The following is a 24,761-nucleotide window of genomic DNA, read 5'->3' as shown; positions in this document are numbered from 1 at the left end:
AACACTGAGTCATTTTCCCAGAGTGTACACCCCTAGTGAGCACCAGACAATTCTGTTCAAGATTCACATGAAGAGGCATAATCAGAATTATCGACTCATAAGGCAGGGGGGTCTTAAAAACCACCCGCCCAGTTCTCAGAATGTACAGACAGGCCAAATCAAACATAGAATAAGCAATCAAGGTAGGAGCAGGGCCAGAGTTAGAACCCAGATCTTTCTTTCATTCAACAAACACACATTGAATGCATCCTGCGAAACATTGTTCCAGCACCAGGGTTACCTTGGTGATTAACAGGGACATGCATTCTGACTACCATTGTATCCCATACTGCCAACTATCCAATTGCCAGCAAGGATATCTGATACACCTGGTCAGACAGCATTCCGTAGACTGAAGGAAGACCCAGCCTCTTTTAGGGTAAACCTCACAGGATGTATGGTGAGAGAAGGGAGGGCTATGCCAAATATTCTGGGCATTCTTTGGGCACCTCTGTTCCATCAACTGGAAAACAATTACTGGATTAAGTCTTATTTGTATGTCACTGGAAGGAAGCTTTTCCAGTTATTTTTCTTCTCTAGTTTGTGTGTAAAGGCTTAAATGTTCTTTCATTGGACAAAACACATGTCTGTTAAAACTTTTTACCTTTTTTTTTTAAAGGAATTTTTAAAAATTGGTTTCAGAGAGCAAGGGAGAGGGAGAGAGAAATAGAAACATCAATGATGAGAGAGAATGGAGATTTGATGGGCTGCCTCCTGTATTCCTCCCCAACCTTCCCCCTCCCCCCACTTCCACCACTGGTGATCAAGCCTGCAACCGGGTATGTGCCCTGACTGAGAATTGAACCATGACCTCCTGAGCATAGTTCTACGCTCAACCACTGAGCCACACCACCTGGGCTGAGTTTACCTTTTCAATGCCTCAAAGTCTAAACCCTAATAAAATCATTGGCATTGAAAGCGCCTAGGGTAGAATCAAACGTGAAGATTCTTCAAAGGAGCATGGTTTAGGAGTTAGCGGAAATCATAAATTTACCTTCCCAAAAATGACATCACTGTCCTCCACCTAACACTGACTATCACTGCAAGAAGACTGGAGGGCTTAAAAAAAAAAAAAAAAGGAGTACATTGCTCTGCTTTAGTGTAAAGGTAGGTTTAAGCTCCTCCCCATCCCCTCCTCCCCAGGCTGAAAACCTGTGTGTATTCATGGAAGAGCACCCAATAGGTTTAGAGGCAGAACCAATGAGTTTGAAAACTTAAGGACCTTTATTCAGGCTCACTTTGTGCTTTGTCCTGGCCCAGTCTCCAAGAAATAAAGTCTCAGGTATAGATAAGCCTGGCTCATGAGCAGAGGCAACTTTCCTTGAACCAAAGGGAGTTGAGGAAGGGGTAAGGGAAGGACTCCCCTCTTCCCAGCCACCTAACAGCCAGATGGTATTCTCTGAGGGGACCAGAGCAGGGTACAGGGTCTAGGGACACCTGTTTGTGCCCGCGGGGGCCAGGTTCCTGGTGGCCCTGCCTCTCTCTCCCTTGTGCCTGGCAGCTCCTGTATTGGCTGATTTACCTGGGAGGCTGTCCCTGGGTCTATTTTTCCTGGGCTCCTGCCTCCAGCAGGAACAGTCAAGACTGAGGGAAGCCAAGCAGGCGTGTAACTCCCTGAGCCCAGGGCGGGAGGTGAGCCGCCTCCGGATGGGATGAGTGGACTGCAGCTCTCCTTCCTCCAGACACACATGGAGTTTGGGTGGTGACGGTGCCCAAGAGCTGCAGACAGATACCTAGCTGACTGGTTGTGAGAGCCAGAGCCACCGGGAGGACGGCAGCGCCCGCCCGGCCAGGACCTCCTGCTGGCGGGATGTAAATATACCTGCAGACTGGCCAAGCAGGACTGCCTCTCCCTACCCCTCCCTCCACCCACCCCCTCCCTTGGCTCACCAGCATGAGAGGAACTGAGAAAGCAACAGCCTGCGAGTGACAGCTCAGCCCGATCCCGCTGGCTGTCTCTGAGCCGAGGTGGGGAAACTGTGCAGCAGCTTCATTGTGAATTTCTCCCGCTGGCCTCGCGATGTTCGCTTCCATCTGGTACGCCAAGAAGCTGGGTCGCAGGTTCGTGCACAATGCCAGGAAGGCAAAATCTGAAAAGGTATGGAGCGGGGGGATGGAGATGATTTTTTTTTTTTTTTCTGGTTTGCAAACTGCCTGCTCTGGACGGCTGGTCTGGTCGGAGCACAGACGCAGTTGCTATTCGCTTGGCAGGAGAGCTTGCCTCTCTCTCGCGGGGGATGTGGTCCATGCCACTTAGAGAAGGGGTGACTCCTGGAACCCAGCTACTTAGGAGGGGAACATGGGGGGCTACGTCAGATGGATCTTGGTTGTTGTAAATATTTCGGGGCAGCATCAATGGAGAGAGAGTCTCCACAGAGACTTAGTGTTCCTTTACATGACACAGGAGGAAAGCCCTGGAGCAGCTGAAATGTTTGCTCCTCCGGGGAGCTCTCTAGTAAACTTGTTGCTACACTGCATTATTTTTATGACTATAGTCCTTGATTCTGAAGTGGGGGGGCATGATAAACCCCCGAGTGTTTCTCCGGCACTTGTGTCCCAGCTTGTGTCCTAGGACCACATATTTGGGACTCCGAATAACAATGACCAGATCCCACATGGGTACCAGGTAGTTTTTTTTTGTTTGTTCGTTTTGTTTTCAAATCAAGAGCCATCCTTTAAAAAGTATGTACAATGAGCCAGAATTATATTTCTCTCCGGATAGTCATTTAGAGGATGGCTTTGTATTTCTTTCATTCGGCAGGACTGACTGGCTGTTTCAAGAAAACCTCTATGTAGATTTGCCTCATTAGTTATCAATCTCTGGAAAATGTAAATGGCCTGAAAGTCCTAAGATGCATTATAAGCTTGTCTCTCTGATTTGCCCTATGGTTTTGGAGCAAACTGTCTTGTTTAGGTGATCTGTATCAGTTTGAGAAGTGTTGGGGAGATTTCCAAAGGTGACAACATTTTGGGAAATGATATTTTTCATATTACTCTGAAGGTGCAGCCTTTAGTACATTGTCCTTTCTGTCTTTACTGGTGAGATGGATCCGGAGATGGCTTCTCTGGCCTGGGGCACAGTCCTCCCTCTTCACTGCCAGCTTTCTTCACTTTCACTTGCTGTTTGTTTCTTCAGAGTAGGGATGTTGCTAACATGAGCAAGAATCCAGTGAAGAACCAGGATACAATTTGTGTAGTGGGAAAAGAGAACATCAGTGAAGTTCTGACTTCAGGGTTGTAGCCTTTTAGAATGTCCAGATCTGAAGAATGTAGAAGGAAGACAAACTCATTACTTAATGGCATTTTGGTGGGGGAGGAGGAGGCAAGAGTAGGGTAGAATTGATCTCTTTTCTGTTTCTTTATATACATCACAAGCAAAAGCCTGCAAACCTAATTGTCATGTACTAGCTAGCACCTTTTATATTGAACAGTTAGGCTTGAGGGTTTTTTTTTGTTTGTTTGTTTGTTTGTTTGTTTGTTTTGCTTCTCCAGTAATTTTTAAGAGAAAAGACTTGTAAGTAGTTTGTGTGTGTGTGTGTGTGTGTGTGTGTGTGTGTGGTGTTCTTTTTAGCAAATGTGTTGAAAAAGTGCCTTCTTCTTATGAAAATTATAGGTTGTATGGATGAGAGGACTGTCAGGGACCACAAATGGCTCTGTGAGCCCCTGGAAAATACTGACTATGCCAAATTAGCATGCAAAGAAAAGTTGAATGAGCCAGTGACACTTAACTCAGGCTCAGCCTGAATGTGGAGAAGAGCAGCTCTATGGAAGTCAGTGTATAGCACCTGAAAGGATGTTGATTGAGGAAGTGACACGGCTTCTATTTCTTAAGTGTGGGAAGAAGCTAGTTTGGGAACTTCTGATGTTTCCTTGTCATGTCTGTGATGGTAAATGCTTAGAACAGGCAAGAAGATGCCAAATGTGGGGTGAAGGGTTTTAAATTGTTTATCTCAGGGGGTATGGACATCAATATGAGGGAACTGAAGTTTTGCTGAGTGATAAAGACCAAATTAAAAATGATTATTTCTAATGCCCTTGTCCTTGCCAGAGAAGCTAGAAGGAATTAATTTTGAATAGTAGGTGATACCGAATAACAAGGAAAAAGCATTTCAGGGTTTGTTTGTTTGTTAGTTTGTTTGTTTTTTATGGAATTTATATTCACAGAGTTCCTGGAATAAATTGAAAGGTGTGCTACCTTAAAGAATGAAGGCCCTTGGTCCAGGCTTGATGAATGGAAATAGTCAATTTATTCTGTGTGCCTAGTTTTATCACATGACTATTCAAACTAACTATTGTGATTACTGTTTGTATAACGAGTTCAATAATGTACTTTAACTGAGAAGACAGTTAACAAATGATAGAAAAAGATATATATACAGTGTTATTATAACATTAGAGGTCATATAATTGCAAATGCGAGTGGGGTGTAAAGGGCTGCTGACTATATACTGTCATCCTTTATTGTAAGATGAAGGAAGATGAATAAAATAAGATTATTATTTTGTTATATTTAGAAAATGAGTAGTATACTTAAATGGGAAAGAGCTATTGATAGAATCAGAGCATAGTTTAGCTTTGGGGATATAAATCTGTATCACAGAGAATGATTCTGATTTTGCTTTAGTACCTTCTGTAAATTGCAGCTTCTTTTTGCAATAGGTAGCATAGTTTACTTCCTCCTACTCTAATAGAACAACCTGCACCCATAAGAGCCCATCAGTCCTATTTTAGCATTCAGATATGGTCTGGGTAGTATATTCCTCAAGGCTGGGGTTAATTGAAAAGCTAATTGGGAGTATACAAGCCTAAATGCCATCTCTAAAAATGCAGTGTGCCTTATTCATGGTTGCCTGGTCTACTGTTTACTTCATCTAATGCCAATATTATTAAGTAGAAGCATGGGATGTAATAATAATCACAAAAATAATAACATTAACAGTAGTCCCTACTTACACACATTATGCCTCACTTGCTTTAAGCATAGAGTTTCATTTAATCTTCATGGCAATTCTGTGATGTAGAAATTGTTTTTCTGATGTCCCAGAGAGAAGAGTAGCTAGTCCAAGGTCACAGAATTAGCAGTATCAGTACTGGGACTCAAGCCCAAGTTTACCATTCTAAAATGACTCCTTCAGTCTCTAGCATTCTCTTCTAGCCCCCTATCATTCACCAGTCTTGTGTTAACAAGGCCACCATTCCTTTTCTTCCCCCCTCTTTAGAAATTAAAATTCCAATGTCATGAGGTTTACAGAATCAAAGTTACTGATTTAACCCCTTTATATCCATTAAGAAGGCCATGTCTACACTATATTGAGTAGACTGCTGTCTGTCCTTTTATTAAAGACTTTACACTCTTTGTCCCCTTCAGTTGGATTAGTGTAGCAAGCTATCATCCTGGCACCTATTATTTCTTTCAAATAGCTGATAATTGTCATCTCATCATGACCTAAGCATTGGCATTTGTACTCATGGCTTGTCCTCTGGAAATGAAAGATGTCTCTGATCAAAAAGGACCTCCATGCTTGTCAGTCATAGAAGCGCTCCCCTTTTGAGTGAGTCAAAGATATTAGGTGATTCATGTTGTCTTCTTTCTAAAAAATAAAAGCAAAAGGCTCTTTGTTATTCTTTCATTAAAAAAGACAGCTTGTGCCAACCAACAAATCCTGTGAACAAAATTATTTTAAATGTGATAATAGGAGTCAAGACTGTCTGGCTGGAATAGAATATCTTTATTCAAATATTTTTCTTTTTTTCATTTGACCCTGTGTAATTAATTCAAAAGTTAGTGTCTTCCTATTATGCTTTTATGTCACATTTCAACTAAAATTGCTTACTTTAGTCAAACAAAGGATTATATGACTTTAAAAAGCAGCTGAAAAAGCCTTAAGATAAATTGAAATGAATTTCTTGTGGCATAATAAAATGAAAGAGTATAAAGATGTTGTGAACCTTTACTCCTCCCCCCCCCATAAGCATTGCTTCTTTCATTTGGTTTTGTCTTATTTATTCATATATTTATTTGTTTGTTTGTTTATTTAATTGGTTAAGCATGCACCATGAAAGTGAATGCATGATTTATTTATAAAAGACTGGCAGATCCATCACCTAATGACAAACTGTGGATGACCTTGGCAGTGATTGATCACTTACCAGTGATTTAACTGAACCCAAATATCTAGATACTAAACCACATACACCTTAAATAATTTTTTAAGAACCAACACATTGGCTGGGACTGGTTTGGCTCAATGGATAGAGCATCGGCTTGGGGACTGAAGGGTCCCGGGTTCAATTCCGGTCAAGGGCATGTACCTTTGTTGCGGGCATATCCCCAATAGGGGGTGTGCAAGAGGCAGCTGATCGATGACTCTCTCTCATTAATGTTTCTAGCTCTCTCCCTTCCTCTCTGTACAAAATCAATAAAATATGTTAAAAAAAAAAAAAGAACCAACATATTGGTTCTACCCTCCTCTCATTGAAACCAAACATTAATTTAATATAAACTAAAGAAAGGACAATTTAGTAATGCATGCGCTGGCAGTATAGCCAGTGAGAGAATAATGTCCTGGGTAATCCTGATATAACATAAACATCTGGCTTAAGGTAAGTCTCAGAGGGAGGGAATTAAATTATTCTTGTTGTTTGCTCTCCAGCCTAAAGCCAGTCATTTGGCTACTCTAGGTCTTAATTTTTCTAGATTGTCAAATGGACGTAAAACCTGTGCTTCAGTAGCACTCCAAAGCCCCCAGGATGCACTTCAACATGGTCTGCAGGACCCATCAGGATATGGCCTCTGCTTTCCTCTCTGCCCTCACACTTTGTCATTCTTCCATGGATACTCTCTAAATCCATTCTGAACCATTTCAGATTTCCAAATGTCCCATGCTTTTTTCAGCTTCTAGGATTTTGCTTATCCTGTTTGATTGGATGACAATCAAGCTGCAGGCTAATTGTAGTCCAACTTAGGTAACATCACCATCACTGGGAAACCTTCGCTGTCCTCTACAAGCAAAGGATCAGTCTCCATTGGCTCCCATAACAGTTGTACACATGTAGAAACCATCTTTTGTTTCTCTGTATTACTAATTAGATTGGATTCTCTAAAAGAAGGACTATTCAATCTTGTTCACTAAATTGTTAAAAGACTGCCTGCAACAAGGTTGTCTTTTATATTCTATTTCATTGATTCTAGGTTTTCATCAGTTTATAAGTTGCACCATTATTTCATGTATTACTAAGAAAAAAAAGATTGTCAATAGGACTATAACACATCATTTGCAAGACACATCTTGAGTATAGAGATGTTTAAAATGTGGAAAAAATGTGTATTTTTAGAATCAATAAAGTATGGCATAGCTGGAGAGAATGAATGGATTTATTTTAATGATAAAATGAGTTAATATAAAGTGTTTAAAAGTTACACACTTGCTATCAAATCATTTTTATTTCTTTCAACTCATATTATTAGTTGGCATAGGGAAATATAGAGGATAATCCTAAAATATATCATGCATTTATTCTTTGCTGATCAGACTCAACTGGCATTGACATAGAAAGGCAAATGAATAGATGGAAAATGAAATTGAAGGTTATAGGAAAAAAACACAGCTTAAAAGCAATAATCAGGAGTTTAGATTGCAGAAGAGGAAGCTCATGAAGCCAACTGGCCTCTCACTATATATTTATGTGTCTGAACCACAACAACGATAGTTAACTTTCATTGAGTTCTTTCTGTGAGCCAAGAACTGTCCTAATACAAGGATCTAGTGAGACTATTAATAATCAGTTTTTAGAGTACAAACACATCAACAGTAGGTAGCTGGGATTAGATACCATGTCTGACCAGAGTTCAAACTCTTAACCAGTAAAAACAAACATACATACAGAGTACTCTGTATTATTTAATACTATATATTGTGTATTGGTATACTGTATAATGTGATGCATGTTTACAATGAGTTAGATATCAAGTTTACTTTTCTCTATGAAAGATAACTTTAAAAAGTGAATTTAAATGCAAAATCTAAAATCTAGCTTGGGGATAAAAAGCAACATACTGATGTTAAAGACTCTTCACTACTCAGTGCATAATAGCATTTTCCTTTGTCTATTCCTGCCTCATGGAAGATTGAAGAGTAGCCTAACCTGGAGAGAGGGATGGCTAGATTGTCCTCTCAGGTCCCTATCTCCCGAGGTTTGAGATCACGTTGGTGGTGAGCAGCAGCATGACTCAGCTCCAGTGTCTGCCTAGCTGTGGTGTTACAGAGGACAGGTGTTTGTCCACGCTGAATGCAGCCCTGCAGTTCTTCCCTGTCACCTGGCAGGTGAATCACATAGCAAAATGGACAGTAAGTAGCCCCAGTTCTGAGGTTCCCACCTTGCTGTCCATCCTGGCAGAGAACAAGGCACACCTGTTAGCACAACAGGGCGAGAGAGGAAGGGAAAAACGGGATCAGAGAAATGGCTGAAATAGAGGAGGAGGTGGGGAAGAGGCTGGAGAGGAAGATAGCAGGTCACAAAATCACTATAGAATTGTTACCAGTAATAGTAATGCCTATTTATTGAGAAGTACTTAAGTACTATGGCACTATGACATATAAATTCCATGCTTCATCTCATTTAATCCTCATTACAAACTTCTAAGTTAACCTATTATTAGCCCTCTCTCTTATAGATGAAAATGCTGAGGTATAAGATGTTATGGAATTTGCCCAAGGTCGCAAGTAGTAGAACCAGCATTCAGAGATAGTTCTGGCCAAATCCAGAGATTATCCCTCTAACTGCTCAGACTACATGCTCTTAGCCTTTCCATGGGTTGGGTTAGCCAGTGATTTGGAGAACAGATAAACCCAACACAACAGCAATCTTCTCAGCTACCTGTCCTTCTCTCTGTTGAGTGACAAGTGGCTGTCAATAAGATTTGATTTCTCATTGGGGATCCTTCAGAGATTAGATGTCCAGGTAGTTTACTTTCAGTCCAATTTATAGAACTTCAGTTGTTTGTTTGCTTGCTTTTGTCTTCAATATACTTTAGAACAGGCTTCCTCTCCTTAGTAGTCTCGGAGTATTATATTGACTGAAAAATATGGAAGGGGAAACTCTTCCCTCCAGCAAGATTAGCTCAATCATGATGATCCTTGTAAAGATAAAATCGATAATCTGATAATGTACCCATTTAATTTGCATATATATCATATATATGGGATTAATAGAGAAACCATCTCACTTTAGATAAGACCTGGTAATTGCTAGTAATTTCCTCAGAGGTAGTCTTATTTCATTAAATAAATTGTTAAATTGTCAATTAAATTGTTAAGCCAATATAAATTCTGTCCCATTCACTTAGCACATAGTAGGCCTTAAATAAATACTAGTGAATGATTGACTTAAATGGAGGACTTTAAACTCTGTAGGAATAGAGACTGGAGCAGGGGTCAGCAGGCCTATGTGTTCACTGGCACTATTCCAACAAACCTGGCACCTGGGCTAAATCTCTTAATCTCTCTGGGCCTGAGTTTTTCATCTGCTGTCAGAATACTTCCATTCTAACTGTCTTTGATTCTAATTTCATTTCGTTCTAAGACTGCAGAGTCCTTAAAGGGAAAGATTTGATCTCATTCATCCTTGTGTTTCTGGCACATAGCACAATGCTTAGCACTAAGAAAACCCAAGAACATTTATGTCAAATGAATACATACAAAATGCCTGGAATGTCTGAAAGCATTAGTAAGAAGAATATAATGGAGAATCCACCTATTTTCAAAGTGGAGCAAGACAAGAGACATTCAAGGCTTTTCTTTCTTTACTGCCCCTTTTCTTTGAAGAAGGAGGGAATACAAGGCATTTTCTAGCAGTGCAGTTGGAAGCTCCAGGTCTCATTCTTTCCCGCTCTCCTTGGCACTAACAAAGAAATGAAACGATTGTCATCAGAATACCAGAGTTCTCTTCAACCAGCAATAATAATACTTCAAACTATGACATTTCCCAGCTGTTTTGTCCTATATGCCAAAATATTACAGGTTTATGTTTGTGCATGAATGTTTATTTCTTGTAACTTCTTCATCTGAAAATTCTAGTTAAGTAGAGAATCCCCCTCCCATCTACTGTGGACTAAATTTTGCCCCCCCCCCCTCCAGGGATTCATATATTGAAGCCCTAGCCCCCAAGTGTATGTGGAGATGTGAAAAAGGTCACTTAGGAGGTAATTGAGGTTAAATGAGAGCATAGTAGTGAGGTTCTAATCTGATAAGATCAGGGGCCTTATAAGGGAAGAGAGATCTCTCTTTCTCTCTGCCATGTGAGGACACACAAGAAGGTGACCATCTGCAAGCCAGGCAGAGAGCTCTTGCCAGAAATCATACCCTGCCAGAACCTTTACGTTGGGCTGCCCATCTTCCATATTTGTGAGAAAATGCATTTCTGTTGTTTAAGCCACCTAGTGTGCATGGTAGACTCATATATAACGATCCATGATTGCTGTGTACAGTGATACTTGATGAGGAGTGATTTTCTAGTACCCAGGGTGAGGATATCATTAGAGAGAAATATGTAACCCCTTATGTGTTCTTTTTTATCCTAAGCTTGTAAATTCTAACAAAGTCACAGCCTCTGCAGGGCCAACATCATCTGTTCTAGTGAAGGACCTAGGAGGGGCTATTAAAATTAGTAATATAATAAGAAAAGAGGGAGGAAGTAGGATGCAGGGGAAGAATGAGTTGTTTTTGGAGGATCACTGTGCTGGTCTTTATATTCTGTGGTCTAATCCAGAGAGGGGTGAGTGCTAACTGTTCACTCAGCAACCTTGATACAATAAGAGAAAACTTATCAACTACCACTCTTCCCTTCCACACCAATTTGTTGCCTTAGGTCACTCTGATTTATAAACAGAATTGGTTTGCTTTCCATACCTTTCACTCCATCATTCCTCAATATTGACTGTGGAACTCATCTACTATGAGGACTTCTGACTTTTATAAGGGTTTGCAGGCAGGGACAATGAAATGAACACTGTCCATTCGGGAAGTTAGTATTCATGGTGTTGACCACCCCCCATAGCAGCATCAAACTCTCATTTATCAGGAGGACCTTTGGTGATTCTCTAGCACAGGGTAAACACTGATGAGCTGGGGGAGAGGACATTGTTTTGGCGAATTAAGGGAAAGTGGTACTTGGGAAAGTTTGAGAGAATAAGAGAAATAGTTTTCTTTCTCTTTCTCTGAACACCATTTTGCCCTAAGACTTATTTTCCTATGTTTTCTAAGCTCCTTGAATAAGTTCTTTGCCATCTTTATTGAGCCCTTTCCTCCAACCATTCTATAAATCCTCTTATTGGCACACACAGGAGCAACAGTATGGCAGTGAAAGACTATAGACTGGAGTTCAAATTTGACTCAGTATTTTGTTGTTTGGGTGACCTTAAGCAGGTAACTGCATCTCCCTAATTGTTGATGTTCTCATACATTAAAAATGGTTTGAACTATCCTTGAATGTTTTTGATCCAATTAAAAACTGCATGTAACATATCTGGTCCATTATAAAATACAATTGTCCCCTCCCTCCCTTCTTTCCTTCCTTCCTCCCTCCTTTCCTTTCTTCCTCCCTCCTGCCTTCCTTCTTACCTCTCTCTTTCCTCCCTCCCTCCCATTCATTTTAGTATTCTGCATAGTTCCAGAAAGGATGCTAAGCAACTTTTGCTGACTTCTTCATCAATGATTATTCTTACTCTTCCACTCCCATGAACTTCAAAAGGGACTTGCCCTCCCATTCTAGTTTTATAGAGTGAGGAGATGTGTAAGTCTATCTCTGCCACTAGATAGAAAAAAAAATATGGAGGAGGACAAGTTAACGAGTGAAAATTGTCAGTAAAAATAAATAAATAAATAAATAAATAAATAAATAAATAAATAAATAAGAAAATTGTCAGTATACTGACTTAGAGGGAATTTTAAGTTTTTATTTCCTTTTTAATACATAAATCTTAGATCATCTTATGAAAAGTCTCCCAACCTCCCACCTTTCCCACACCTCCCCTCTCTCAAAACACACTATGCAGTTTTTACAAGAGACTGATTCTCTGTGTTTGGGGAACATCAGTCAAGGCACATTACATCTCATTTGAAGTGAAGTGGTTTGTGCTGAATGACTCAAGGCTCTTAGTTAATCTCCCACCTGGGGAATGCATCACATCACCTTTGTGGCTTTGTTTAGGATTTTGGGGGGAGAAACTTCGGGGGAGAGGAGCTGCAACATGCAATGTTACATTCAATTTTAGAACCAAAAAGAACATTCTTTTAAAAAATGATAATACAATAGCTTATTGAGTCCTTTATGCTGGGCCAGTCACGTGTTCTAATTTAGCTAATCTTCACAATAATCCTATGGGGAAAATAATATTCACATTTTTATAGGAGAGGCACAAAAAGGTCAATAAAGTGCTCAAAGACATACAATTAGCATGTTCTAAAACCAGGATTTGAACCCAGGCAACCAGTAAATGAACCCATATTCTTAACCACAGAGTTGCATTATTCCCCATGTCTTTCAAGATGGGCAAAACTTCTTGTCCAAGAAACATGAAGTCTGGGAAGTTTTTTGCCTGGTAGCAGTTGTTGGCAGCCAAACTTGGGGATTTGAACTCAGATCTTTCGAATATCAGTCCATCAAATATCCCAAGTTTCAAGCACTATTCTTATTGTCTGATATAACCAGCAGTTGACAGGTTCTTCTATATCACAGAAAGTATTATGGGTTGTATTCATATTTTGAGTAGTGGTATTAACAACATATAATATTTTCAGTAAGTAATTGATCCAAATTGACTGTGACTTCTGAGCCCTATTTCCATTTAAAATAAAACTAAAAAGATTAACCAAAGAACATATATGCATAAGCCAAGCATGCAGACAGTAGTGTGGGGAAGGCCAGGGATGAGGCAGGGGCTGGATGGAAGGAAGCAAAGGCAGGGAAATAGGGAACATTTGTAATACTGTCAATAATAAAAGCAAACAAACAAATAAATAAATAAAGCAAGCAAGCAAGCAAAATGTCACCCAACAGGAAAGCACTGGGAAAACAATTCCACACCAGTGGTTGCATTAATTGCTACTTTGGAAGTTCCTGCTGTGCATTGAATGGAGTCACTTCGGATCTATTTCTTAGAAATAACCATCTTTATTACTTCTGCTCTAGGATGCACACTTTTGAGATTTTTAGAGGCAAACATTTTCACTAATCTGTTTCTGGTTTTCTGTTTCATTCCATAAGTAATCCCTTTGATTGTTATCATCATTTTTTAATGTTTTCAGATTTAATGTATAGAAGGTTTGGGACATTAAAGGACACTTTTGTTTCTTAGCATATAGTCTAACTCCCCAAGTGTAACGTTTCAAACATCATGTTTAATTCAAATAGGATCCATTATTTTATTAAAGTTGGTTTTTTCCCCCCTTGGCATGTCTCCAGAATTTCCAAGTGCTTTATGGAAATGTTTTATGTGATACACAAGTAAGAATTTCTTTCAGTATCAGTCATTTTTCCAGTATTTTGAAAAACATAGGATGGAATATAGCATAATGAAGTGGTGCTTGTTGGCAGTTATGAACTACCCCAGGTAAATTTAAACACATTTCAGATTAATATATGCTTTCTGCCTTCTAGTTTCTTGTAGTTCACCTATCTGCTGGTCTTCAATGTCATATATTTTCCACATTTTAAGTTAATGATAGGCTGGTCCCAGGAAAATAAAATTCAGGCAAATGAGTTATTTGTGGCCTTTTAAATCAGTCAACAATTCAACACTTATTTAAACCTTGGCATTGAACAAAGACCTCCTTGTGCACACCTACTAACAATACTATGCTGAGATTTATGTAGGGTGTGGAAATGATCAAACCATGATCTCTGTGCTGGGGCAGTCCAGGTGTATGTTAGGAAACACAAAAGAAAGCATGTACATACAGTTAAACTCTAAGATGTGCTTTAACAGCATAACAAATGCTTTTATTCTTTTGCTTTGCCAGACGATCTGTACTATTTTTTAAATGATTTCAGAGAGAAAAGGAAAGAGGAGAGGGAGAGAGAGAAACACCAATGATGAGAGAGAATCATTGATTAGCTGCCTCCTACAAGCCCCACACTGGGATTAAGTAGGAAACCGGGGCATGTGCCCTGACTGGAATTGAACCGTTGACCTCATGATTTATAGGTTGACACTCAAGCGCTGAGCCACACCAGCCGGTCTCTCTTTGCTATTTTGCTGACTCTTAGCATTCTAGACCTGTGGGATCATGCCTGATTGCAAACCACCTGGCATATCTCTTATTCATAGAGTCCCACTCTCCAAGATTAGAATAAAGCACATCTGGTGTGATAATGCTCCTAGGTAGCATAAGTGGACATGCATAATGTCCTTCTAGGGGAAAATGCCTTAAAGAAGCACTTTTATTTTTAAATTTTTATTGATTGATTGGTTTTTAGAGAGAAGAAGGGAGAGAGAAAGAAACATCAATTTGTTGTTCTACTTATTTATGCATTCATTGATTGATTCTTCTATGTGCCCTTACCAGGGATCGAACATGAAATGTTATATAGGGTCAATGCTCTAATCAACTGAGCTACCCTGTGAGGGCCTCCTTTTATGTTTATTATTTCTTTTATGATGTATTGAAACTTCAGAGTGGAGTATTTAAGAATATGAGTCTGAATCCAGACTTCTTGGTTCAAATCTTAGTACTGCCACTTCCCATGTATGGGACTTGGAGCAAGTAACTTAAACTTTCTGTGCTTCAGTTTCCTGCTATATAAAGTGAAAATAATAGTACCTCTCTCATAGAGTTCTGATGAGGACTGAGTGAAGATATATTTGTGATATAACAGGCTTTTAATAAGTGCTTTTAAGAAGTACAACAGGACAAGTCAGGTAAAGGAAAGCGATGGTTGGGCCAGTGAAGTTCTGTGGAACCTCTCAACTTAGTGGCCAATTCTTCCATCTTATACCCTGGTTCTGATTTTGACTCACACTAGGTCTACTTTGAATGGTTTCATCCTCGTGTGCTCCACATCGGCATAGACAGGCTAGTGAAACTGCCCCAGTACAACAACCCTGGTCTTGACTGAGCAGTGCTTTTGGAAGGTGACTCTTATCTGCAGCCCCGATTTCAGCAGCTGATTTCAGCAGAGATGCTAGGATTACTGCCATCAGGTTACTGAGTCATTAATTTGAAAAACGTGTACCCAAGAGAGTCTGCCTTGGTATCTACCCAAGAAAACATCCTCTGAGGAGGTAGGGCAGGGGCCTCTAATTAGTAAAATGAACTTCTGTCTTCTCAAAGCACCAGCTCTGCTTCTGGAAAGGAATCAATATCCATCATCGCTGTTTGTTGCTCAGTGTTATAGATACTTAGTGTGTCTCTGTGCTCTTAGGGACTGTTCCCTGGATGAGAGAACATTCAAATATCAGAAGATGACTTACTTTTGCTTGTATAACTCACATTCCACATTCTAGAATGTCTGTTGCCTCTTTTTCCATATTGTACCTATTTATAATTTATATTTTATTTTTTTAAATTTATCTTTATTGTTGAAAGTATTATAGATGCCTCCCTTTTTCCCCTCATTGACCTGTTCTATCCCACCCTCCAACCCCCAATCCTCAGCCCCAGACCTTCACCACACTATTGCCTGTGTCCTTAGGTTAAGTATATATGCATACAAGCTCTTTGGTTAATCAGATAAATATATTCATGATTTTTTTCTGCCACTAACTGGAAGTTAATGTCTAGTTTCTTTAAAGAAGAGTTATATTTTATAAAGACAAGCTACTTGCTAAACTAGTGATAAAATTGTAAACATAAAATTGAATATATTTTATTTTTATTGTGACTAAATATACATAACATAAAATTTACCATTTTAACCACTGTTAAGTTTATAATTAGTGGCATTAAGTATGCTTACAATGTTGAGCAACCATCATCACAGTCACTTTCAGAATTTCCATTTTCCCAAACAGGAACTATATAACCACAAGAATAGTCTTAATGTAAAAATTTACAGACTCTCCACATTCAACCTTCCTAAAAAAACTGACTAATTAATTTACACTAATTCCGTCTACCTATTAAATGTTTCAGAAATACTTACAAATGCCTAAATTTCCATTATTTATTGATGAGACTTTATTCAAGGTAGTGATGTGAAGCATTTTGTTGCAAATAATGCAATTTAATTTTAGCTGAGTACCTTTAGCTTTGCTAAGATTAGTGATTAAATATTTAGTTGTGTAGTAAATTAGTCAAGCTATGTGATCATTGGAAAGTGGGTACTCCATTTACCACAACATAAATGTTTTACAAGGTATTGTAATGTAACTAGTAAATTAATAATGGCAATTTCTGTTTTAGCTAGTTCAACTCTTTCTTAGTATATATTAATTTGGCTTCTGAAGTAAAACAATTTTGACAGTGATAACTGTTACGATGGTTTAGCTGCACCAACCAGAAAGAAAATTGTGAAAATATAATGTGTGTAAAGTTATAAACATAAGTCAGTTTTCAACTGTTTTCTTTGTGAATTTGGGTTGACAAATCTAAACCAGGATTAAATATGCATTGAGGAGAGAGATCATCTTATGGTCAATTTTATACCCTTATTCAGTCAACACATTTTTTATGAGAATTGAAAAAATTGAAACAGCAAATAGTCAATCAAATTTTAAAGAACATCATGAATGTACCCAGATTGAACAAGGCAATTTAAATAGTATAAACAAACACAAAGAACCCAGTTCACAATAATAGATTATTAAGGCGAGAAGTTATTACACTAACATCAAATAATAGTAGATGAATATTATGGGAAATATATAACAGAGCCTTTCTTCAGATGAGGAAATTGAGACCCTGAAATATTTGGCTTCATATATCTAATATTTGTTTTCTTAGAGTTAGCTCAATCATAACCTAGATCTTTATTTAATGTAATGAAAATGACATGTAGGAAAATGTGAAAACACATGAAAGAAAATAGCTGGGTATAGTCTGTATTTTATTTGGAAAAACACTGAGGTTTGGTTGAGGGAGCATCAGCTTTAGAGTCCAAAAGATCTACACTTGAATCAGCTATTTCTTTCACTAGTTGGTGAAAATGTTAATTTCTCTGAGGCTCGGTATTTACATCTGCAAAATAGGGGTAAAGTAGAAAATCACTGCCATAGCAGTGCTGTAGACACAGTGGGTATTTAAAAGAAATATAATTTGAATTTCTAATTTATTCTCATTTAGTAATAAAACTAATAATAAAATAGACATAATTATTGTATCCTCCCCAGATTCTCTAGAGTTCAGGCTAGTGAGGGAGACAGCTATGTAAGCAGACTACCACAGAGCATGACAAGTCAAATGTGTCCATCAGAGTTGTGTAATAACAGAAGTACTGCAGACCGAACATGATTTGGAGGCATAAAGAGAGAAGTCAACAAAAAAGAATGGAGCCAGAGGAGGCCTCGGAGAGGGGGTGATGCCTGAGAAGAGTCTAACAGGATGAGAAAGAGTTTGCCAATGGACAGGGTGAAGAAGGCCATTCTGAGCAGAGAAAACAGCTTGAGCAAAGCATAGATTCCTCGGAGAGCATGGCCTTTTCATGGAACAGCAGCAGCTTCATCACTGCCCAAGCATAGTGCGCACACCGGGGAGTGGCGGGGAGTGACTTTGGAAAGGTCAGACAGAGCCAGATGTGAAAGACTTAGTTTGCCATCTAAGAAGTTTGTTTTTTTTTTGTTTTGCTTTTTTTGAAGAGGTATGGAACACCAGGCTCACTGAAGGGTTTTTAAATAGGGAGGGAGGAACAGTCAGGGAGGGAGAGAAAGTTCGACATGGTCAGATTCAGATTTTAGGGAAACAGATCTGATGGCAGTATGAAGAATATATTGGAGAAGAGCAATAGTAGAGGCAAGGAGACACTTTAGGGAACGTTGACAGTGTTCTCAACCTTGAGTGTGCATCACAGTCACCGGAGGTCTTGCTTGAATACAGTTTGCTGTGCCTGTCCTTGGAGTTTTGCATTCAGTAGGTCTGGAATGAGAAACACAGATTTGCATTCTTAAGGAGGTGCCCCTCGACCGCATTTTGGAATTGTGGGCATTAAAATAGTAAGGGGCGAATCAGGGCTTGTACTGGGGGGAGGAGAATGAATCTTATTGTAAGGGCCTCATTAATTAGAAGCATCCTTATGGTGCAGTTTTGGCTGCTGAGATTTTGCTGGGACAGTGTGTCTGTGCCTGAGGCATTGGATCATGCTGGAGGGTGTTAAATGAAATAAAATGTTCTACTTGTTTCCTGCTGGGGATCAGAATGGGACAAAGTGACCTGTGGCCCTCAATGAATGTTAATGCAGGAAAGGGCCTTGGCAATTTCATTATTCAAATTCCTTTTTGTGGTTGTTGTTAAATGAAAAAGACAATTGAGCCCGGGCTAGGTAACTTGGTATATAGTCGAGATACTCAAGGATATGGGTTCTGTCCCTGGTCAGGGCACATACAAGAATTAACCAATGAATGCATAAATAAGTGGAACAACAAATTCTCTCTCTCTCTCTCTCTCTCTCTCTCTCTCTCTCTCTCTCTCTCTCTCTCTCTCTCTCTCTCTCTTTCTCTTCCTCCCTCTCTCCCTTCCTCCCTCCCTCTCCCCTTCATCTCTCCCTCCCTCTAAAATCAATCGATCAATTCAAATTTTTAGATACCTAGTCATTTCAGATCAAAGAGCAGAGAGATACTTGCCCCCAGTCACCATGCTGGTTATGTAGGATTGCTTTCTGATGTAAATTAAGGGTCTGCTAAGAAGAATCTTGCATTTGTATCTGTTCATATTCCCTGTGTTTCCAGCAATGTAATGGTCAAAGGGGAGTAAAATCTGAATGCATTTTAGATCTTCTCCATTTCAATTTTTTTTTTAAGTAAGCATATACTTTCTTAAGAAGGTTTACATGATCCTTTTCTTTTGGTTCGATAAACATTTGTTCCCCTTTGTTTATTTGGTGCATGTGTTTGCTTCCAAGCCGAACATGATCTCTCTAATTACCTTTCATTGCAACCAAGGTTGCTTTTTCTTGTAGTCCCATTGCCATTCTAGTGAAATGAGCTTCCTCTGCTGATGTAGAAAGAAGCTTTTAATTGACATAATTAACTCCGGGGTGGTTACCTCGGATTTGAAGGAGGCAGTTGATTTCTCCCCGAAAGTGAAGGTACTGCCTGATAGAGCCAAGCATGCTGTGTGTAATAATGAAGGTGGTTTGGGAAGAATTTTGTGCTCCTAATTAGGAACAAGATGAGGTAGCCTTCTGTCCGCAGGAGGCTCAGGACTCGGGCCTGTAATTGCAATGAGTATAATGGGATTACCTCACACTTGAGACATTGCTCTCACGAAAGGGGGCACAGAGCCTTTCCTCTAAACCAGTACTCCTGTGTGGTGGGGGGTGTGGTGGGGATGTTTTGAAGAGAGGGATGACTGGAAGGGTTTTTTTTCCTGTGTGTGTGTGTTTGTGTATCCATAGTAGAAAAGAGGAGCATGAAAATATTTGCGTCTCTCAAATATAATGCTTCAAATGGAAGGATATTTGAGGGTTATCTTGTATGTGAGACAGTATGTTCAGGATGCTGTAAATGATGTCCGGCATAAATATATTGTACTTCTGTAAGCACTTGGTGCAATTTGCCTAATATTGCAGTTCATAACTGTGAACTACAATAAAATATTATTATATTAGTAGTGTAAATTTCTCCCAGGTATAGGAATAGATATTGAACAGATATTATTACATGCAATAAGTATTTTGAAAGCCCATATAGAACTTTGAATGCATTTTCATTTCAAAGTAAGAGTAGGTTGAATTAATTAAGCACCAGGGACCTTGTATGAGCTGCCAAATCAAGTAATCCCTCTTTTTCTCTTTCTGTTCCTTCACTCTCTTTTCTTTCCTTTTTTTCCCCTTCATCAACCATTCATCTTTGAATATATGCTTACCAAGTAATGTGTGAGGTACTTTTCAGGAAACAGGATGCACAATACTGAACATTTACGTACCTATAAGGAGTTTGCATTTGAATGTAAGAGCCAGGCAAGTCACTATTTAGTCACAAAGCAGTCTGTATCTCCAAGCAACAACAGGGAGTTTTAGACACATCAAAGAAGGAACAAATAATTCCAGCCTGGAAATAGAGAACACTTCATGGAGAATGTTGAAAATGAACAGCTCAGAAAGAGTCTGAATAGGCAGAGTTGGGTAGGACAGCATTCAAGAGTGAGGAAAAACAATAACAGCAAAACTACTGGAAAAGCAAAAGGACAAGAGCATTTTAGGGAAACGAGGCATATTTATTCTGGTTGGTAAGCAGGGTTTGAGAGAGTGTCAAGTCACTTCTGGAAAAGAAGAGTTGGGCCAGATTGGGGAAAGCCTTGTGTATTGGTAAGGAGCTGGAATCCAATTCCACAAAGAGAAGGTAGACATTGCATAGCTAGTTCAAAAGCACTTGGGCAAGACAGCACAGTCTAATAATGGTTAATAGCACAGGTGCCATCACAGATTTACAGTAAAGCAACAAGCAAACGTAGGCTTTTTTATTGTTTAACTTTGAGGAAGTTATTGAATGTACTGTGCCTCAGTTTTCTCATCCCTAAAAATAATGAAAACTTCATGCTATTGTTATTAAGAACTAAATTAAATGGTATGTGTAAAGTTCTTAAATATAGCACCTATTATTCTGAACCAGTATTTCTCCTCTTCTTATCCTCCTTAGTCACTTAATGTTAAAAGAACTTGAAGCATCTCTGTGTTTGTAGAACTAGAATAGCAAATAACAGATATTCTATTCAGGTTCTTTTGAGCCTTACTATGTGTAAGACATATGGAAAACATTGGTAACACAAAGATGAGTAAGAGCACAGCATGTGAATAAGGAATTTTACCACCATATGGTCCTGCTATAAAGCAAACTCTTTATATAAAAAGTCCTTTTGGAATATGAACAACCAATACACTCTAAGGGCTTATAGTCAAAAGAACACATTCAGATTGTCTCATGATACAATTATAAGGAACTTGGACATAGACTTTAGCTCTTAATACATTAACAGATAATAAGGAACTTACATTGTGTGTAAACCAAGGATATAAGTCAGGATTGAGAAATACTCTAAATGTATGAGTGGAGTGAGGGCTAGGGAAATGGGAAGTCCATCCCTTGATGACATAGAATAAGTAAAAAAAGAAATTTGTGTGAATTTCATTCAGGAAGGCTTCCTGCAGAAAGTGGGTTTGTAATGCTGTTTGAAAGGTCAAAAAATAATATGTTGGCAGATAGGTGGGGAAAAGCATGTCAGGACCTTATGAAATCTGGCACTGTTTTAAAGAAGGCAGAGGGATGCCAAAACTGTTTTTGGCTCAGTGGATAGAGCATCAGCCTGCGGACTCAAGGGTCTCGGGTTCAATTCCGGTGAAGGGCATGTACCTTGGTTGCAGGCACATCCGCAATAGGGGGTGTGCAAGAGGCAGCTGATTGATGATTCTCTCTCATCAATGTTTCTGGCTCTCTATCCCTCTCTCTTCCTCTCTGTAAAAAAAAAAATCAATAAAATATATATATTTTAAAAAATAAAGAAAAAATAAAGAAGGTAGAGGGAGACAGAGAGAAATGAAGAGGTAAAGGGAGGCTATGAGACTATATCCTAAAGAAGGCCTAAAAAGGCAAGGTGGGCAGAGGTGATGGGCATGAATGGAGATGGGGTGTTTAGGGGCACCTCAGAGAATGGCTTTCAACTCAGAGAAGGTATTACTACAGAGTCTGGATTTTCACACTGACCTGGAAATCAATAAATAATTTTCTCTGGAGAGGAAGTGCTGATTATGGACTATCTATGGTAAGGAAAGGTGAGAATTTGGGAAAAGAGATAGACTTTAGTACAAGGGGACAAGGCAAGGATATATTGAGTACTTACTATATACCAAGCATGATGCTAGATGCTGTCTCATTTCATCCTCATATTAATTCTGAGGGGAAGATATACAGGGGTGAGCAAAAATAGGTTTACAGTTGTGAGTTCTTTTTTATTTATTAAGTATTATATTATTTTCCATGCAAACAACTGCAAACCTATTTTTTGCCCCACCATTGTATTTATCTCTATTTTACAGACAGAAAAACTGAGGTTCAGATGAAAATAACTCTATCAAGATTACAAAGTCATAAAATAAGAATTAATAAATCCAAACAAAATATTCACAAGCAGAAAGTTTAAATTTAGTGTTTAACTAAACCATACCAGGTCCTTCACAAGCCTATTCATTCAGTAACCAATCACTTCCTGTGGGCGGGACCCTGTATCCCTGTGTTTGCATTATTGCTCTGCACCTACTAGCTGTCTAATTTTGGAAGATTCACTTTTCTGTGAGTACTTTCTGAACTGTTAAATAAGCTTTTGTGAGGCCAGGGCCAGTTTGGCTCAGTAGATAGAGCGGCAGCCTGCGGACTGAAGGGTCCTGGGTTCGATTCCGGTCAAAGGCATGTACCTTGGTTGCAGGCACATCCCCAGTAGAGGGTGTGTAAAAGCAGCTGATTGATGTTTCTCTCTCATTGACATCGATGTTTCTATCTTTCTAGTCCTCTCTGTAAAAAAACAACAAAATATAAATAAATAAATAAAAATAAAAATAAATTAAAAATCCTTTTAAAAAATAAGCTTCTGTGAGAATTAAATGCTGTAATACTTGCAAAGATGCTAACTCTTACATACAGTGGCCACTAAAGCAGTGTTGGTTGAATTCAAATTTGTGATAACCAGGTAATTACAAGCTATGCTTATCTATTCCCCAAGGAAACACAAGGGCCAACATTTGTTATTTTATTTGTTTCTTTCAGTTCTTTCTGCTTATGTGCAGCACTATAACAGCGTTTTTCAACCGCTGTTCCGCGGCTGTTGCCTGGTGTGCCGTAGGTGCAGACAAGACAAGAATTTTATAATTTTTCACTATTTTGTTTACTTAATATTTCATAATAAAGTAATTATAAAATACTTTCTTTGTGTTTATTTGATTCCTATTCAAGAGAATTACTTTATATATAGTCAATATAGGCACAGAGTTAAATTTTTTAACATTTTCTAATGGTGGTGTGCCTCGTGATTTTTTTCATGAAACAAGTGTGCCTTTGCCCAAAAAAGGTTGAAAAACACTGCACTATAATGATGATAAAGATGATGTTGAGGATAATACTATTAGTAATAATTGCAGCCACCTTTTATTGAGCACATACTCTATGCCAGGATCTGTTAACATGGTACTTTATATTATTTAATTTACTCCTCAGCAAAAAGAAGACAGAGGGATGCCAAAACCGATTTTAACAATTTCTTACCTATTTTACGTATGTGGAAAGTCTGGCTTCCAAAGGTTAAATGACTTTGCTAAGAGTACACAGACAATAAATGTTGGAGCAGGTTCTTAAATCCCAAGATGTCTCACTTGCTCTTAATCGTCAGGCAATACTGCCCCTCTCTTTAACACAATGTGTTTTTTGAATCAGAGTTGTCAGTGATTCAGGCTCCCTTGCTCCCTGTTAGTCTGAATTAGCAAACTTTCCCTCTAATTCATGTCCTTGGCAGTTGGTTACTGCTGTTCTAAATGCCCTAACTTAAAGGAGACAGTTTCATTTTCTTACTTAAGTGAAACAAACAAACAAACAAACAAATAGTTTTCCTGAATATCCACAGACATCCCACAGCACAAATCTTCTGAAACACTGATTTACTTGGACAGAAAATGTGAGATTCAATTTCTTCCTAGTTGGGGAACATTTCTCTTAACAGCACTGAATGTTAGTCTTTCTCTCTCTCTTGCTAAGCTATCCAGAAGTAATGATCATGGCATTGATTTTCGACATGTATCTTGGAAATACTGAAATAGAACAAAGAGGCCTGAAATGAGATAAAGAAATAAGGAATATTGGTGTCAAGACTGGGGCATGGCAGAAGGGGGTTGCATGAAGCTTTTGATCTTTTAGGTTCTGCACATCTATAATTTGAGAATTAACTTGCAAAGGGAAATAAATGGAAGGAGGTCAGTTATTTTGTAGAAATCTAGAAGAATAATTAAAATTATTAGAGAAAGAGAAAGGAAACCCTCCCACAAGAATCACAGCTACTATGTACTAATGTCTATGGTATGTGGTACTCTTAACAAAGCAGTCAATATGTTATTAACTTATTACTTATTTGATCATCTCAACACATGTGTGAAGTAGCTACTATGATTACTGCTTTGTAGATGAGAAACTGAATTTTGAAGCAGTGAAATAACCTGAAAAAGTCATGCAACCAATGGAGTCAGAATGAAGCATTTTTTTTTTTTTTTGTCCCTAGTGTTGGCAGTTACTATCATCTTGACCAGCAGAAAGAGTCACTCAAATAAACCAAATATCTTCCTGCAGCTGGCCACAACTGTTCCAAATTCCCACCTAGAGATCCTGATTCCTAATTTTCAGAAATAAGACATCATTATTGATAATGAAAGGACTTGGCCTTTGGAGTGGAGTGGCTGATTCACCTAGCTGCATGATCTTCAACAAGACACTTTTCTGATGCTCATTGTCTGCATCTATACATGGGGAAATATTATGTGGAAAATATAATGTGGCAAATTTTACATAGTGCCTTATACTTTATTAGTGTTCAGAACAT

The 24,761-nt window shown here is 38.8% G+C and overlaps 1 protein-coding gene across 8 annotated transcripts in view; it reads left to right on the top strand.

Annotated features, from left to right (window-relative positions):
- The window catches only part of DLG2 (discs large MAGUK scaffold protein 2), a 1,831,272-nt gene that overhangs the window by 1,022,567 nt on the left and 783,944 nt on the right, over positions 1–24,761 (top strand). Inside the window, exon 1 of one of the 8 annotated variants that reach the window (XM_036427318.2) lies at positions 1,841–2,137. The exons of the other annotated variants lie outside the window; for them this stretch is intronic. Within the exon in view, the coding sequence (XP_036283211.1) occupies positions 2,060–2,137 (78 nt within the window). The 5' untranslated portion in view covers positions 1,841–2,059. Of the gene's footprint in view, positions 1–1,840; positions 2,138–24,761 lie in introns of those variants that run through there. 8 annotated transcript variants of the gene reach the window in all.

This window comes from Pipistrellus kuhlii, unplaced genomic scaffold (genome assembly GCF_014108245.1).
Source record: "Pipistrellus kuhlii isolate mPipKuh1 unplaced genomic scaffold, mPipKuh1.p scaffold_m20_p_9, whole genome shotgun sequence".
Lineage (NCBI taxonomy): Eukaryota > Metazoa > Chordata > Mammalia > Chiroptera > Vespertilionidae > Pipistrellus > Pipistrellus kuhlii.
Note: the sequence above shows the minus strand (reverse complement) of the source record. Positions and strands in the feature narration are given on the sequence as shown.